Here is a 17,831-nt window from a genome sequence, read left to right as displayed (position 1 = left end):
GCTTTCATATATAGCCTATTATTTGACATGTGAACTCTTCTTCCTGTAGGGAATGTCTTCCTGTTTCGTGATGTTTTTCTTATTAGCAATACATTTTTAAAAGAAAAAATAGCCTAATAGCCTAATGCTAAATAAAACGCTAGGCTAATATTTCTTTTCAGTTGATATGATTGTCATCTTCTGACAGACATGATGGCTGCGACTACAACGCTCATACAACATGTCATATCTTGACATGATGTCTTGACATGGTTCTGATAAGTAGATACTGTATGTTGTGTCGACCAGCAAATTAGACTCTCATCAATGGTTCGTTGCATGGTGGAATGAGTGGCCTAGTAGGCCATACTCTCTCCTGTAATAGTTTTGGATCTTTCAAAAGGGGTCGAAGGGCACCTGTTCAACATGCTCTTAATTTATTGCAGGTTTATAGGCCTAATTTTTAATTATTTTTTTAATCAGGCCGTTGATTGAGCTTTCATTGAGCGCGTTTACATGCACAGTTGCACACCCCCCGATAATGATCAGTTTTTGTGCGTTTAAACGCGCTCAGAGACACGAAATAGGCCACATGCTACTCAACACGTTTCAGCGAGGAAACGTGTTATACAACACGTTCCAATACTATAATTACATGTAACATGACAGTGATATGATCAGACTAAGTTGCAATACGTGCATCTTCACATCTTGATTTCGGTTTGAGAAAAGTGGTCAAAATAAGTTCGCCATTCTGTGAGGAGGAAGCTGTCAGTTGCCGTTTTCGATGCTGTGACCGCAGTGAGATCATATAGCCTATAAATAAGAAGCCATAAGCCTTTACGTTCTGTTTTGACGCATAACACCCCTGACGAGAAGGTAACAATTTGCATTATTATTTTTTCAAGGCTATGCAACAGACAAATAGGCCTGCTAGAAATTATGATTTCTAGACTCAAAGATTAAGATGTGGACGTTAATAAAACGCTAGGCTAATAATTATTTTCAGTCGATATGATTGTCATCTTCTGACAGACACCGTGATGGCGGAGGCTGCGATCTCAACGCTCATAGACACCATGACATACCTTAGTGTTGTGACTGACCGAAAAGCGCTTATTGACTTGTTCAATTACACAGATGCCTCCCTCTCAAATCCACAGTGAGTCAAGTTTTATGATCATTCTCAAGTTTTACACTATAAGTTATTATGGCCATCCAATTAAGCATCTCCCCATTGTGTGATTGGTGTATTATGTCAGGGTCTTCTTGGAATCTGGATACTGTGAGGTGCCTCTTCTTCCCACAGTGAAGACAGACACACAAATGATTTGTGGATTCTGTAAGTACTCTTCAAAAGCAGAGGGACCATACGGAGTGTTCACCTATGACATTGTCAAAAATAAGAGTGTAGCCTGCCGCCTTGCTGTCATGTTCTCTGTGCCTTTTGACCGAAATGTGTATGAGAACTACTATGGTTTGGGTATTTTTGACAAAAATCAAGTTTGTGATGCTACTTTGCTGAAAAAAATGTACTATGATGAGACACAGCAACCTTTCAAGAGGGCGGCTGCAAATGGTGGTGAGATTAGTTTTGAAGGTGAAGGTTACATCATCAAGGGAACCATGTCTCAGAGTTCTGGCGCATACGTGATAGTACATGTTATCAATAAGTAATATGATGAAGTGAAATAGAGAATTGTACTTTCATGAAAAGTTTTGTTTCAGAATTTAAGAATTAATGGCAAAAAAAGCTTTAGTGAGCTAATTCAGTCTTTTGTGTTATTCTGTTTTAAAATTCATTTGTTATTTTTCCTAAGATGAAAATGTTGTTGAGTTTGGAATTTGTGATTCCAGTGGCGTCAATTTACTGTAATGACTGATGTATTGAGAATCAATCCTGACCGAAAAGTCAGAATCTGTAACCAAGACTAACATTTTGTAAACAAGAGCACTGTCATCTGTCAAGATCTTATAAAAGTGTTTTACAAACATCATATTTCAAATGTGTAACCGTTTAATTTTGTATTTTACAAAGTAAGTCAATCTCTCTCACTATTGGAGAGGTACTCAGTTTCGGTTCTCTCAGTCTTCGAGAGAATTTGATTTGATTTGACAGCAAGTGGAAGGATGGAATTTGGGACTCCAAAATGTTAGACCTTATACCAGCCAAATGCTCTAAACTCTAAACTCTCACAGACCAAGCAGATGAAGGTTTACATGTACTGTGTGTGTGTGTGTGTGTGTGTGTGTGTGTGTGTGTGTGTGTGTGTGTGTGTGTGTGTGTGTGTGTGTGTGTGTGTGTGTGTGTGTGTGTGTGTGTGTGAGGGATGATACATGTTCATAGAAGGTCACAGAGGTTACGAAATGGCTCATTGAAAGATTAAAGAATTCAAAGAAAGCTTTATTGTCATTCCTACATTGCCAGAAGCAAATTTAGTACACAAGTCCTGGTTGATTAAACAAAGCAAAACACCCCTCCGCCTCCAGTAAATATAGTAAAACAAATAAAAATAGGTTAAACAAATATAGGAAATTATGGATAAAGCAAATGTAAAATTAACTCATGTGGCCTACACTACATGTCCCAGAGTACAGTGTGCATGGGTATATAGGAGAATATAAAAAATAGTGTGTTTTAATTTTGTGTTTAACAAAGTAAGTCAACCTCTCTCCCCTCGTCTTGTTATGAACACTTAACAATGTTTTCTACCTGGCCAAGTTAGAGACAAGACATACTAGGCATAATATGACATAATAGAGACAAGGCGAACCTTGGTCTCCTGGGCTGCAGGTAGATGATTGTAAGAGTACAGTATATCATAATTCATGTATGCTGACTGTCAACATTTCTATTATTTTTTACTTTTATGAAATTTGTCCATAGATCATTGTGCTGATTATATGTAAGAATTGTTTTTACATTGGGGCCTTTAAGTTTGCATGGTCTGGAGGGCGCTGTAGCTCAACAGGCTACAGTGCTCGTGCCATGAACAGGTCCGAGTGCCCATGGAGACTCAGGTTCGAGTACGACCTACGGTCATTTCCCATGCTTGCTTCCTGTCTCTCTCTACTGTCTTACAAATTAAGGCAAAAAGCCCCCCAAAAATATATATAGGCTATAAAGTTTGCATCATGTTGGCAGCTAAATCATCAGGGGCCACTTCATTGTAGCCTAATGTTCAACGACTGAAAGATGCAGATTGCAATAGTCCAACAATGCAAAGGTTTGAATTGTTTAATGTCTTTAATGTCTCTTCTGAAACTAATTATGTACTCCCTATCAACAGGCGGCACTGTTGAGGCTAGATATTGAAAGGGGACGCCTAACGGAAAATAAACAACATAGGCGTTGTGTGGAGTTTACCAGTTTCTGCTCCATCAGGTAGCAAAGCTAGATTAATTTGCGGCTTTCTGACCAAAGACAACTCTCATCTTCGCCAGAAAAATTGTATTTGATATCCACAGATGCCGCGACGTGTAAATAAGAGGTTTGGGCCGGTGATTATGTAGGCTTTAAGTAGGTACACGTTAGATCTGCTTGCATTTGTTTAGCTAGAGCTTAGTTGGCTGTCTGACTGACTCGCTGGCTTTTTGCGAGGTGTAGCGTTAACGTGAGCTCTGGATAAATAGCAAGGCTACGTTGTCGCTTGCTAGCGTTAATCAACGTGAGCCTAAACAGCCTAGAGTAGTGTTAAATATAAACGTGCATTTGCCCATGCATTTAAACATCGACAGTTGTCAGTGCGAACTGACTTTTCGTTTTTATTGAGCAATCAGTCAACATAGCGGTGGTGTTTCCCGTGGCTTTGCTGTAGCCTAGTTAGCTATTCGGTAGTTTGACGTTGACAAACTAATTACCTAGCTGGTTGTCTATTTAGTTTCGTTGTTATTAATTGATTTTAAAGCGACCATTTGTGTTGTCATTGAAATATCCACCACATCTTCGGAATAACCAAGTATGGGAATGTGCCTTCCTTGTCTGGGTGGAGCTGCAGAGGACGTGGTGGATACGCCAGATCCAGTAAGTTCAACCTTTGGGCATGTTACGATAGAGCATCCCAGCAGTCTTAAAACATAACGATGCTTACGTGTGTGTCTTTATATCTAAGTATTGCTGTTTCATTCAAGTTGTAATGATTAATTTCAGTGTTGCTATCTGGGTAGTGGGAGGGGGAGGAAATGTAGCATACCTTATCAAGTCTAGTGTATTGTCTGGAAAACAGTGAAAGCAAAGTTACCATATTGTTCTCCCAGAATAAAGTTATTCGAGGCCATTAATATCCTGCATGATGCAATTTCCTACCTTCTACCTTCTTCTACCAACTTCCTATGACTGTTTGTTACGCTAGAGCGTTGTGAAGCTTTATTGTTTGCATATGACAAACATTTTTTGCCCCTACATCTGACAAACTTAAAGCACCATGCCTTGAATACACCACATATCTGGTCTATCAATACAAGAAGACGACCTATAAAAGTTATTTGATTTGGGGGGGAAGTGCTGCTTGTCCTGTATGAAGATTTAACATCTTTAACAGAGATCAGAGTAGTCCAATGCATGCTATGTCTAATCTATAATCTTTAGGTATCAGAGCGCAGAGTTGGATATTGTACTACAAACAGGGTATATTCGAGTATCCATGTTGGTTTAATATTTAGTTGAAAGTGCTTTCACCTGAGCTGAAGATCCCTTAAACATTATACTGAGTAGGTATGTGTTAGATAAACATATGCTTTCACTTGATTGCTTTACCCGTCAGTGGGGGATATTATTTATGACTTAGTTATTATACTAAACCATAATGATGTTTGTTTACAATTTGTTTTGTCTTTTTTGTGTTTATTTCACAGGAAACTAGAAGACGTCAGCTAGCAGAAGCGGCGGAGAAAAGACAGAAAGAGGTACGTGGACGCCAGCATCACATGTGGCCGTCTCTAGCTCTCCCCTGTCAGCAGTCTGCCAGCTGGTGCTGTCCCTCACAGGCCAATGCCACTCTGCTAACGCTAGGCTAGGCTAGCTCTCACTTTCTCTGTGTCACATCAAGCAAGGCGGAGTGATTGAGTCTCAGTCCTATAATAACCATCTAACCCAGGAGAAGTTGTACTGCTTTTTCTCTGTAGAAGTTGTTGCTTATCTCACAAATGTTGTATGGTATGATTTACTTAAAAGCAGGAGATCATTTGAATGGGGTCCGAACTATCTATTACCCTTATTCGTCAGTCTGTCTTATTTGTTCCTCTGTCTTCGGAAATATATACACTCACAAACTTCTCACAATCTTCCACACATGCTCTTGTAAGTCTACCAAAACATCTTTGTCTCTCTCTCTCTCTCTCTCTCTCTCCTACTTACTCTCACTCTCTGACAATGTACTGTTGTTCAGTGTTCCACATTTGAGCTCTATACAGTTCAGTCTTTTCAGATATTTTCATCTATAGTTTTGCAACCCAAAATGAAGCTCAGATTTTAGTTTACAGTGTAAACCGTGTTGGAACTGGTTGTAGATTTTAGATTGTATTTTTTAGATAAGAAATTGGCATTCCACCTGAGAATGGGCTCGATCTTCACATGTTTCACAGTGAATGATTTAAAGGCCCTTCTAGGGTCTTGTTTGGTGTTTAAGCTCCATATCTGAAGGTGCCCTCTGCTCTCTAACTTTTGCTACTTCTGGCCTGATGTGACCCTGTCAGCTACCTTGGACATGTCACTCACGCATGCCGAATAACACCCCCAGATTCCCCACTCCAGAAATCAGTCACAACCACCAGCCCCCAGCCTGCCGCAACACCCCTTCTCTTCTACTGCTGTGCCGGTTTGCTGCTTCCAAGGCAACTCTTGGGTTTTGTCTCCCTTTCTCTGCCTTGCCTCAGTCTCTTCTGTCTCCTGAATAAAGACCTCTAACCTCGGAGCCTCTGTTCAATTCTGCCAGCTTCTTTTATCACCTCTGCCATAGAGATACTTCCTACAGCGACTGCGCCGAGCGCGCCACCGAGCTGCCCATGCTGCCGCGTAAGTAGTTTGGATGGACGCAGTTTTTCTTCCCCAACATGGCGCCCTCTCTGACCCGGCTGCTCCTTTCTTCCCCCCATACCTCACAGCACCCCCTACAGGCTGGGTTGTGCACATAAAGCAGTCACAAATGGGGCCCATTGTTATTGCGCTTTCAACGGTGGAGGTGTGGATTGTGGCATCAGGGGTCATTGTCAAATCTATTGTGGTTGTGATGCTCCATCCAGTCACTGTAACGTGTCTCTGTGACTGCGCTGTTGATCACTGCGGGCCAGCCACATACTCTTCTGTTCTTCCACTTACTTCCTCTTCGCAGAGGTTGTAGCCTCCGGTGCCCAGGAGTCCGTTGGTGTAAGGCCTCATGTTTTGCACAGACACCACACGGTGTCCCTGCTTCACTGAGGAACACTCCGAGCCATGTTCCCAGTTCTTCCAATAATGAACCACGGACACGCTCCATGTCTTGTCTTTAGTCATCGTGCGGTCACTGGCTTGGCTGGTTTAATGTCCATATTCACCACACATCCTCCTGCCCCCACTGCCTTGACAGCCCGGTGGACTGTGTAGACGATCTCAGCTAATGGCCATCTGAGCTTCAGTTCTCTGCACATCCCTGCTGCTGTGAACACCCTGTGGCTCAACATAACGGCTGCATCAGTGGGCGACTTGGGTTAGAGTCACATGAACCACACTTGCGCCCTGTATTACAGCTGTACACTGTGAAGGCTGTGTGTGTGTGTGTGTGTGTGTGTGTGTGTGTGTGTGTGTGTGTGTGTGTGTGTGTGTGTGTGTGTGTGTGTGTGTGTGTGTGTGTGTGTGTGTGTGTGTGTGTGTGTGTGTGTGTGTGTGTGTGTGTGTGTGTGTGTGTGTGTGTGTGTGTGTGTGTGTGTGTGTGTGTGTTGGCTGGTTACATGGTATTAAGATGCCACTCTGCTTTGCACATGAGCACTGCATACCCAGCATGCCTTTGAAGCACGAGATATGCAGCTGAAAGATCTCTCTCTCTCACTCTCTCTCTCTCACACACACACACATTCAATCTCATTCTCTCTCAAATTCAAAGGTGCATTGTTAGCATGACTGACAGTGTCGCCAAATCTGGTCTCTCTCACTCACACACACACATTAATTCTCTCACTCTCTTTCAAACTCAAAGGTGCTTCATGTTTCATAGTAGTAGACGACATGTTCCATAGTAGATATATAGACATAGAAGACATAGTAGAGGCTGTCACAGTTTTGTCTTGAGATAATAAGGCCATGCTTCATTCCATGCACTTAAAACGTTAATGGTCCTGGACTGAAGACTGCCTTCCCACTGGCATCCATTGTTGTTAAGATTTTTAAGCCCCACGCCACCAATGACCCCTAGTGTGTATGTTTGAGTATCTGATGTCAGCCGATGAGGACGTGGTTTGACACGAGTTCCATAGGACCACCAAAGCCAGACGGCAGACAATATTAAACACAAAGTGCCCATGTGTTTATGACTCAAATAGTTGTTGAGACACATGTTTTCATTTGAGGTAATCTTCTGTATTGGATAGGTGGTTAGGTGCCAAGGTTCAAAGCTGGTGCTTCCTTAGCAAGTGTAGAGTTGGTTTATGTTTGTACAGGCAGAGAGGGTGACTTGTTTCAGATTTGTTTGGAGATCTGTTTATCATAGCAGTACATTGTGTTTTGAATGTACCTTTCAAGGATACTCCAAGAGACAAAACATAAATCAAACCACATGATGACTCAAACAGGATCTTAGCAGTGCATCGGAAGGTCAAATTATTACAGTACACAAAGTGCATCACAGTGAACATTAAGACACAGAAGCATGAAGACACAAAATATAAAAACAAGCACAAGGACGGTTGCAAAGATTGAGATGAGAGAGGAATTGGCGATGAGACAGCATATACAGACAGGAGTTCATTATGCTCTCCTGAATAATTCATCTGATTTGATGAGAATGAAGGCCTTTGGCAAAGAATCCCAGGGCTGTGGAGTGCAGTGACTGATACGTTATAGGCCATTGATTGATTGATTGGTTGGCTGGGTGATTGGATGATTCATTTACTTATTGATTTGGAGTACACGCTGTCTGTGAAGTGATTTAGAAAAAAGGCATCATTCGTGTCCTACATGTATCCTATTGCTACCAAACTGTTTTACTGTTTATTTTAGTTCTTGATTCTTTGTGTTTTTTTGTATGCTATTTTGTTTTGTTGGAGAGTGTGAAGTTACTCACAATTGTTCAGCTGTTGTTGTATGCTTCTCACTTAGATTGAAATAAGATAATCCAGATAATCATGGAGGACAACTAAGATGTAGTCACCATTTTGCCTTGTATGAAAATATACATACATTTCATTCATCAGTCAGTTATATTGATATAGATCGAGAACTAGGAGCTGATAGGTCTTTTACCTATAATTAAAGCACCTTGCTACATGTGTACAGTATATTGCACATCAGTGTGCCATAACTTTTCCATTAAATTCAAATATTTTCGAGATTCACCTATCTCCTGAACCAAATGTGGTGGCAAATAATAGTAAACGTCTACCCAATTATTTCATGGTTAAAGACTACACAGTAACCATATACAGATACCTTATACACCCTTTTAAATTTGGTTTCAACAAATCTTATGGTTCCACAGACCTCGAACCGAGGAGTCAAGAACCCGGAAGCACTCGAAAGAAAAAAGAGGAAACAGGAAGAGATGGAGAAGCAGACCATGATGAACACGTCTCCGTCAGGAGGCGGGGGGCTCAAGGTAACATTCCCCTCCCTGTTCCTAACCGTCATTATCGTCATCGTCCAACTCCTTTATGAAGCTGTTTGTTTCTCTACCTCACCTGGAAGCATATTAAATATAAACCATCAATTCACGTCAATGTTCAACAAATGAGCACAAAGATAAGGGCCGGGTTTCCCAGATTCGTTAAGAAGCTCTTCAGTGCTAAGAACTTCTTAAGAGCGTTCTTAGAAGTTTCTTAACAAATCTGGGAAACCCGGCCAATATCTTTCTGAAAATAACACTAACTTGACAAAAAACAGTAACTCTGCCTGTTTTTCAGTGGCAGATGGGCTGATCTGAAGACCTCTCTGGTGGTTTAAGGACATTGGAGAAGCATCGAGCAACACAAACAGTGTCGCAGTCAACTTGAGGGTGTTTTTTTTTTTTTGTCTTTTGTTTGTTTTTGGTTCAATTTTTCATACGCTAGTCAGAGCAGTTGCATCTAGAGCATCTAAAACTAGCCAAGCTGGAAGTATGATTACTCGCCATAGCCTCTTGATTGGCTGGAGTGCAGCAGTGGACACACCCCTGTCTAGATTGCCAAGGTGTGCCAGCCAATGGGTTGCTAGAGCAGCTGACTGCTAACAGTGAGTAGCAGGTTGCAAAAAGCTCTGCCAGCTGAAGAAACATTGCTACACATAACTACTGTTAATCACAATGCAGCTCTCTCACATACACACACACGCACACACAGACACAAACAGACATGCACATGCTCAAACAATCTCTTTGAAAGGTTGTACAATGGTGCTTCTGTCACATCACATTGGTTTGAATGCTTTTGTGCTTGTGTGAAAATTTATATAGATGTGTATTTTTCTTGGAGTTCATGGCTCTCTCGAGTGATTTTAGCATGATTGGAAGTCACCTCTACCACAGATATGTAGGAAAACACTTTTAGACCAAACCTAAGATTGTTGTAGGCTCAATGTTGGTTGGTGTCAGACCAGTTTTGCTGAGATGCATTGATTGTCTTTCATATTTAATTATTCCTTATAGTGCAAAGTAAGTTATTTTATCTTGAGACTGAAAGTTAGAGTATGTTTGTTTGTTTGCATCAGTTTGATGTTATTTAATAGAAGGCGTTGGATGAAATGAAAGGCTTTTGCCATTGAGAAGTGTTTGTACACATTGCTTATGTAACTTTTCACCATTTACTAATGCAATTCACTTTTTGATTAGTGAAGTCATGTTTAACATGTTGAAATGAAGATGCCTCATACTGTATATTTCTCTTGACTCATGTGTGGCAGTGTGCTTTTCTGACACAAAAATGGCAGCATTTCGGTGATCTGTCCACAAATGCCTTACTGTATTTCAGGATTTTAATCGGAATGGACTTGACCTTAGTCTCAGAATGGATTCAGAACCTTTGACCAGGAAGTGCAGCTTGTAGCGGTAGATGTGTCATCTGGACACTGAAGGAGAGAAGGGGCATCAACACTGAAGATGCCCCCTTTCTAATCACTAACCTTAACACTATCTGTGCTTCTGAAACACAGCGGGAAGGAACTCATGGAAAAGATGGGTGTGTGAACAGTGCTGAAGAAAGCATTGAAACTTCAAGAAATTAATTTCTATTCCAACCCCGTCTGTTTGCCTTGCTTCTCCATTTACATCGGCGGAATTAAATTTCTATTTTAACCTGGCATGGACTCTTTGTTGCTTCTCTTGAATTAAAATGCAAAAGTTCAGTCAGACCTGATGACAGGGCATATAGTTCAGGCCTGGCTTGGTTGTACATCAAATGTTTGGTATTTGATTGAGGAGAAATTGATTTTCAGGGTTGATCTGATTTTCATCATGGCAAATTGTTATTGCAAAATTGTTTTACTCAATTTTGTCTACAGTTTATGGCATGATGAATAGGAACAATAACAGTTTTTAGTTTTGTCATGTGTAGCCCAAGAGGTATTACACCGAATCTCATATTCCTGCTTCTTGTTCAGGGCTTTTCCTGAACAATCTTTATTTAGTCTCTTATCACATATGGGTTAACATTTCAAAATTGATTATTCTTTAACGACTGAACATTTCTGATGACTTCAGGCATAGGAATTGTACTTGCTTTAAGACCTGTGATATTTTCTGATTGGACTTTTAAGCCAGTGCCCATCACTCAAAATGAATCTGTTGACACGCAAAAGGTGGCAATGTTTATTTGGGTGAAAATGAACTTAAGATAGGTCTACCTTAAGTGTGTTATGTGTTGTCTTTATTTCCATCTGAGAGTGAACATGTAATGATCTGATGGATCACATGCTGCTAATGTAGTCAAACAAAATAATGTTTTTGCTCCTCTAAAGGGTGATGTTTTACTTGCCTTAAAGAAATGATTTGTCTGACTAGAGATGCATGTCATTACTACTAATGATGCTTAATAACACCTGTGAGTAGTACAAGTGGAAATTAAGCCATTAGGCAAGTTAAATGTAACAGCTTATCTGTAATAAGACAACAGAAGGAAATATGGAAATGAAGAGAGAGGGGGGGGGATCTTCGTTGGTAGTACCTTTGCCTACCTGTAGAGGTCAGTGGTGCTCTTTGCTATGACTGTTGGAGATGTCGGGAATTGGGGATTTCCAATCTGTAATAGGATCCCCTTCAGTAAAAGATGACTGCATCAGTGTGGTGTAAATGCTGAATCTTTTGGTACAATAAATTGACACACAGACATAGATTACAATCTGTTTCATGATCATACCCAGAATATCACAAATCTCAAACAGTAGGCCTACCATGAGTGAGGTATCCTCTCTCCAGTGTAGGCCTATTGCTGGGACAGAACATATTGAACAACTCAGCTAATGAGATGGGATCTGATAGACTTTTAGAAAATGAAGCTTTGCGCTCCAGCACCTTAGCATAAACTTTCTATCTACCATGACACAACATGAACAATTGTAACAGACACGTGAATTAATGACAAAAATTTGCAAACACATATGTTTTTCTCTTCACAAATATATCCTCTGTTCCATGCATAATGTAGCCTATGCTACATTACATACACAATACTAATTAATTAATAATATGATTAAATAGCCTGCTTTGACATCTCACAAATGTCACCTTGAACTTTTCAAGTCTACTGTAAGAGATGAGTCCAGGTGGTGATTAGCTTAGTTGTGAATCCCCACTAAAGGAAACAAGGCTTTTACAAAGGCTTCCAAAATGAGTGCCTTACAAACACCCATCTTTCCAAAGAAACGAAACATATGGAGAAGAGTAAATACATTTCAGATATAAAGACAATTTGAAATTCAACAGAATACAACAGAAAAGAAAATGGAATTACAAACTAACATAACAGTGACGGTAAGATTGTCATATCCTCATTCATTTTTAATAATGAAATGAAAGGTTTTTGAGTTTGCTTAAGATTGTCACAGAGCATCTACTGATAAACATATCCAGTTCAAGAAAGATATTTCAAAAGCTACTCATTTACAACAAGCTCAATGCTAAGTTCTTTATACATTTCTTCAACCACCATACATCATCTTTTCATTCATTTCAAGGATAAAAGAATTACTTAACACCCCATAAATCCTTACTATACCAAGAAACATACACAAAACATTTTGCATAATTAATTTAGCATAACTGTCCCTATGTCATCATCTCATGCAGGGTATTAAACCTCCGCTGCTTCAGGAGCCAAACAACATGTGCTCTCCTCCAATCATTACTCTCAGGTCAAAGGTCATCGGTCATTCAAGCCCTTCCTGGAACCTGCCATGGCTGTGCCAACCAGGACACAGTGGCTTGCCTGCTAAACCATTTTATACTCTGGCACCTTACAGAGAGCAAACAGATGCTTTGGGCTAATGGCACTTACAGGTACCGAGACCTGCTAGTGTAAGGCACTCACGTAACTCTTTTTTTATATATATGTATATACATACAACTGCACCTGTATAATGTGCACACAGTGGTGTGTTGAACGCAGAACTCAATCATTCAAATGTTTTTGGTTCTATCCCAGGAACCAAAAGAACATGTTTCAATTTCTAAGATGCTCCACCACTTACACTGAAGCCAACTGCGTGTACTGTACATTTTCTCTGCTTGGACTACAATGCTAAGTGAGTATCATAAATGACTTCCTGCCTATTCTGGCCTGTGTTTTAAGAGTGCTCTTGAAGTGCACATGATGATGTATGCTCATGTTGTAAAGCTTACGGTAATGTACACTGCTCTGAGCAGCATGGCTCTCTCTTCCACACTCCCGCAGTCTGTATCTCAGCACAGCGGCCTGTGGAGTCAGCTGTGGTGTCTGTGGCTGTGCAGAGCGTACTGTAACTTCACCGTGGAGACGGGCGTCGGCAGCTCGACATGTCTCTCTGTGCCAACGACACCGCCGGCATCACCAGCACACACACATCACATCAGAGCCCTTTACTCACTCTCACCCACACACACACACACACACATGCTCTCACACACACACACACACACACACACACACACACACCCACAATGCACATGCAAACCTGGCTATAGATCTTTGCAGACACTCTTTGTAGCTGGAACGATTCAGAAGAATGTACCAGCACTTTCCGTCACAGGAGTCTCAGGGTGAAAGGCTTCTCTTGACAGCCCCTCTCATGGGCCAACCACCAGCATCATGACCCTCCAGCAGCTCTCTGGTGATGGAGCCAGTTGTGAACCATAATCAGCCCAAAGACTCGGCCCCTCAGTCCCACCACATGTACGCTCAGCTCTGGGTTTATGCTGTGGTTGACATTGAGACTGTACCCACTGTAGGAAGCAAGGTGTGAAGGACCCCAGCATGAGTGGGGGGGCCCTGTGTAAAGAGCGTATTAGAAGCCCTGACCGGTGGGGGTGTTGTGGGTGTGTTGGAGCAACAGCAAGTGTAACATGGTCAGTCAGTACATGTTGAAATCTGTTACACAAGCTTGCATGAAACAAGTTTCGGTAAATGGAGTTGATGTCAGACCAATGATGATGGTGTCAGATTAAAAAAAAGCAGATCTCCCTGTGCAAGGAGCCCCTCTCTGGCCAGGGGAGGTGGAGTGAGCGAGTGGGGAGCGCTACTTCTTGCTGCGGTAGTGAGCCGCCACCACCAGGTAGCTGTCGGGGCTCAGGTCCTTGATGTTGGGGGGCTTGTTGGAGACGGGGGAGGTCTTGCCCTCCACGCGGGAGATCTGGAGCATGCGGCACGGGTCGTGCTTCAGCAGGTAGCTCTCGAACGTCTCCCAGCCTCCCCCCACGCGCACCATCACGTGCTTATTATGCAGCATCTGTCCCATAGAGAGAGAGAGAGAGAGAGAGAGAGAGAGAGAGAGAGAGAGAGAGAGAGACAGAGACAGAGACAGAGACAGACAGATGGATAAAGAGTGTGTGTGAGATAGACAGACAGATAAAGAGAGAGAGTGAAATGGATAGTTAGATATGCAAAGACACAGACAGATAGATAGATCAGTGAGCATTAATATTTCCTCACTGTGTATGAACACTTGATTCTGATTCTGATTCTGATTCTGATAATCAAGAAACATTGGAAACAGGCACTATAGGTAATTGATGCCTATTGCCTACACATGATGAAAGAATAAAACATGGCAAACAATAATATTCATGGCAATTACAAGATGGATGCTAGAGCATGGGCTAAATCAGTTCAATAACAACAAAGAGACTAGAAAGGCGCAACATTCTGCAATGTTAAGAAAAGGGGAAAAAACAAATGTGTGCTTCTGCCCCATGATTCAGACCCACTCCACAATGTAACAGACACTGCTGGTCCACTCTTAAAACCTCCGGCAAATTTCATGCAAATCCATGAAAGTTTGTGCGCTACTTGCTGGAAAAACAAACAAACCACGCTGCAAACATAACCTCCTTAGTGGTAATAAAAAGAAGACTTTTGAGAAAACTTGGAGACCAGACCACTTTCCTCTGATAATGGTAAATAATTTGGTCAGCTGGAGCATAAGAAGCGTACTAAATGTGGAAGAGTCTTTCATCACAAATCTGAGCTGCTGTTGAAAAGACGCAGTGAAATGACATGATCTGAAATAGCTGGTCATCTCAGGAATCGGATTCTCTCCCTCTAACACCTCCAGATTCACTCTTTCACACTCCTCCATCACCTGTCAGACGTTGCCCCTCATAACGCATTCCCAGAGTGCGCTGCCATAGCAACGCCCACCCTGAAAGTTCCGGAGACTGAGAGGAGCCATCAAAGAGGCTGGGTTCTCATTTCTGACCAATCAGGCGCAGCGTTGTCCAGTGCTCCCCACAGAGCCCCTCCTCTGCCTATCCATCCTAGTAAGAGGGCTGTCACCGCCCCCCTCCCCCACACACAGAAAAGAAAAATCTTCATCTCTTTAGTGTGCGTGTGTGTGTGTGTGTGTGTGTGTGTGTGTGTGTGGAGTTTAAGTGTGTGTAAATGGATATGACTGTGTACCATGTGTGTCTATAGATTCACTTGGTGTTTGGGTAAGAGATTCTAGAGCGCTATGCTCATTTTAAAGTGAATGTAATGTTTACTGATGTCAGTGTTAGTCGCTTTGGACAGCTAAGAACCACAAACATAATCACAAACATGTGGCACTGTGACATAAGGCTTGGCTCGCTAAACCCAGCTAAACTGTCCGACCAATGAGAACTGTTCTTTAGTGAGTCCATTTGCGATCATTCTGTTACTGTAACTGGATTTAACAAAACTAGGAGATGCTATACATGGTTTACATTGTAGTGTATGTTGTGTGTGGTGTCTTAAGCAGCTGGGACCTTGAATTTCCCCTTGGGGATCAATAAAGTATCTATCTATCTATCTATCTACGTATCTATCTATCTATCTTTCTATCTATCTATAGAACACAATGGTTCTACATAAGCCTACTCTGTACTGTGCATGCAGACTGATACAATGGAGACTGCCTTAAGTGAACTGTCTCTTTTTTTTAATCATAGCAAATGCCACTTGCATATGACCAATTTTCAAAGACAGAGATATTTTCCGTGTACGGGTAGGGTGCAGGTGAGGGAAAAGACTCAAACTAATGAGACTTAGAATGGATGTCCAAGCATCACTTGGCTCCATGTAATCTCACATATGAACACTCCTGAACAGCTAATTAGGAATCCACAGGTTATGCTGAAATGGGCCTAAAAGTAAAAACAGGTGGAATACACTTTGCAGAAGTGAGCTGTCTACAAGTCCTCTGTTTTCTCTACATCTGAAAGCCAAGATGGAGCATCGGCGACACCTTCATATGGAGGGACTTTACTATTATTATTTTATTTGACAGTTTCAAAGGACACAGACACCAACACGTCTCAGATATGACTGATCTCTATGTGTCCTTGACAGGTTCCATCTGTGCAATTTGACCTCATCTGACCTTTCCTGGGTGGCTCAGCACAGACATTGATCTGTCTGGTTAAAATTTCATGAAGGTTATTGCTCTGGGAACTAATGGACTAATAGCTGGGACACAAAGGCACACACAAAGACACATCGCTGACCTCTAGCACTATGGGCACAGCGTAGGACAGAGGAGACAACAGTGCCTGAGGTGCAAACCTGCTGAATGGAAACAACTTTCTAATATAATAGCAACACAAGCAAATATGGAATCCCCTGCTGAAACAATAAAGCCAGGCCTGATGTGAAGGTCTTTAGGTCTCAGCGCCCGCTCTCCACGCCTGTGCTTGGGGGCATGAGCATTGGGGGTGTTAACCCAGCCAATCAGTGGTGCAGTGCAGAGCACAGGGACACAAGGGGCTGGAGATGGAGCTGAGCTTTTAATCATGCTGAAGGGTATACGAAATGGTAGGGGGAGTTTAACTGACACACACACACACACACACACACGTATAACGGACACACACTAGGGATCGACCGATAATCGGCCAGGCCGATATTTTTGGCCGATATTCTGCATTTTTATAGTTATCGGTATCGGCCATATTTTTCACCGATAAGCCGATAACATATTTTGCAGCCGTTCTGTTCCTAACGCGGCCTCTCCACTGCCTACACTCATCACTCTGAGCTCTACAGCAATGTCCCGCCCACCACACCATCTGATTTGCTAAGCACAACGAATCAGCCAATCAACACCGGAGGCTAAACGATGTGAAAGTCTGTTTTTGAGGCGGAGAAATTGAACAACGGGAACGAGCTCATTCGTAGAAAGCAGCCCATGTCGCTGGCGCTGCGAGAAGTAACAAACTTCTACACGAAAGTTGCAAAATGCAGCAACAGAAATAGCATCTTATCAGTCCCAATGAAACTGTAATGCTGTGCATAAAGCAAACAGTCTCACCGTTTGCTAAACGTAAGTTAACGTAGGCTAATTTCTAAAACCCCATTTGGCGATGTTACGCTTGTTAATGTGTAGCCTCGGATGAAGAGTTAGATAGCAGCCATAGAGAGAGTCGAGGGAAGCCGAAATAAAACGTAACGTTAGTGTTGTGCAGGCTAATGATCCGTTTAGCGTAAGCCAACACAACAGGCTTCGTTGAGAATTTAAAACTCACTAGCGAAACAAATGTGGCAGTGGCAAAGCCGTTCATGATAAATCCCCGAAGGTGATAACTTGTCAGAAAGTTATAACGTGACTCGGCCTCAGGTCCTAAAAGCACATTGCTTTTGTACATATGCACATAACTTTATTATTTAAGTGCTATTTGAACTTAAACACGCCAGTGTCATCCCAACTAAGTTCTCTTTTTCTCTCTACCTCTCCCCCCTCTTCATGCGCGCTCACACACACACACACACGCAGACAGACACGCTGCCCAGGAGGCCTATGAAAATAAATGCAAACTAATAACCAGTAGCCTAGCCACCTCTGCATTCTAAAAGTTTTAATATTTACCCTAAGGACTTATGCAAGTTATGTGTATAGTCTACATGACCAAATGAATATAGAATGAATTCAGATGTAATTCCCATCCAAAAGTCCATTTGCAATACAGCAATATGCTGGCCTATCTAATTTTGACAAACTTTATAACCAGTCCAACTTCTGATTTGTTTTTAAATTGATAATGACATTAAAAATT

General features: G+C 41.8%; 2 protein-coding genes and 1 long non-coding RNA gene across 5 annotated transcripts in view; 2 read left to right on the top strand and 1 right to left on the bottom strand.

Moving 5' to 3' along the window:
- The first annotated feature begins 834 nt into the window (after nucleotides 1–834).
- Nucleotides 835–1,964, top strand: LOC134093866 (uncharacterized). The gene is made up of 3 exons (XR_009940389.1): nucleotides 835–858; nucleotides 1,015–1,141; nucleotides 1,242–1,964. It is a non-coding gene; the product is annotated as an uncharacterized LOC134093866 (long non-coding RNA).
- A 1,345-nt stretch (nucleotides 1,965–3,309) lies between these two features.
- Nucleotides 3,310–11,275, top strand: svip (small VCP interacting protein). 3 transcript variants are annotated; one of them, XM_062546558.1, is made up of 5 exons: nucleotides 3,310–3,499; nucleotides 3,940–4,003; nucleotides 4,834–4,884; nucleotides 8,646–8,762; nucleotides 9,067–11,275. In XM_062546558.1, the coding sequence occupies exons 2-5, from the start codon at nucleotides 3,941–3,943 to the stop codon at nucleotides 9,079–9,081; spliced, it is 246 nt and encodes an 81-aa protein (XP_062402542.1). In that variant the 5' UTR covers nucleotides 3,310–3,499; nucleotide 3,940; the 3' UTR covers nucleotides 9,082–11,275. The 3 variants fall into 3 exon arrangements, with proteins under 3 accessions (XP_062402542.1, XP_062402541.1, XP_062402543.1); XM_062546559.1 differs by having other exon boundaries at nucleotides 3,346–3,364; XM_062546557.1 differs by having other exon boundaries at nucleotides 3,313–4,003.
- An 835-nt stretch (nucleotides 11,276–12,110) lies between these two features.
- LOC134093500 (growth arrest-specific protein 2) overlaps nucleotides 12,111–17,831 on the bottom strand; it is a 32,710-nt gene continuing 26,989 nt past the window's right edge. Inside the window, exon 8 of the mRNA XM_062546556.1 lies at nucleotides 12,111–14,053. Coding sequence (XP_062402540.1) covers nucleotides 13,844–14,053 — 210 coding nt within the window. The 3' untranslated portion in view covers nucleotides 12,111–13,843. The remainder of the gene's footprint in view (nucleotides 14,054–17,831) is intronic.

The sequence above is a fragment of the Sardina pilchardus genome, chromosome 10 (genome assembly GCF_963854185.1).
Source record: "Sardina pilchardus chromosome 10, fSarPil1.1, whole genome shotgun sequence".
Lineage (NCBI taxonomy): Eukaryota > Metazoa > Chordata > Actinopteri > Clupeiformes > Clupeidae > Sardina > Sardina pilchardus.
Note: the sequence above shows the minus strand (reverse complement) of the source record. Positions and strands in the feature narration are given on the sequence as shown.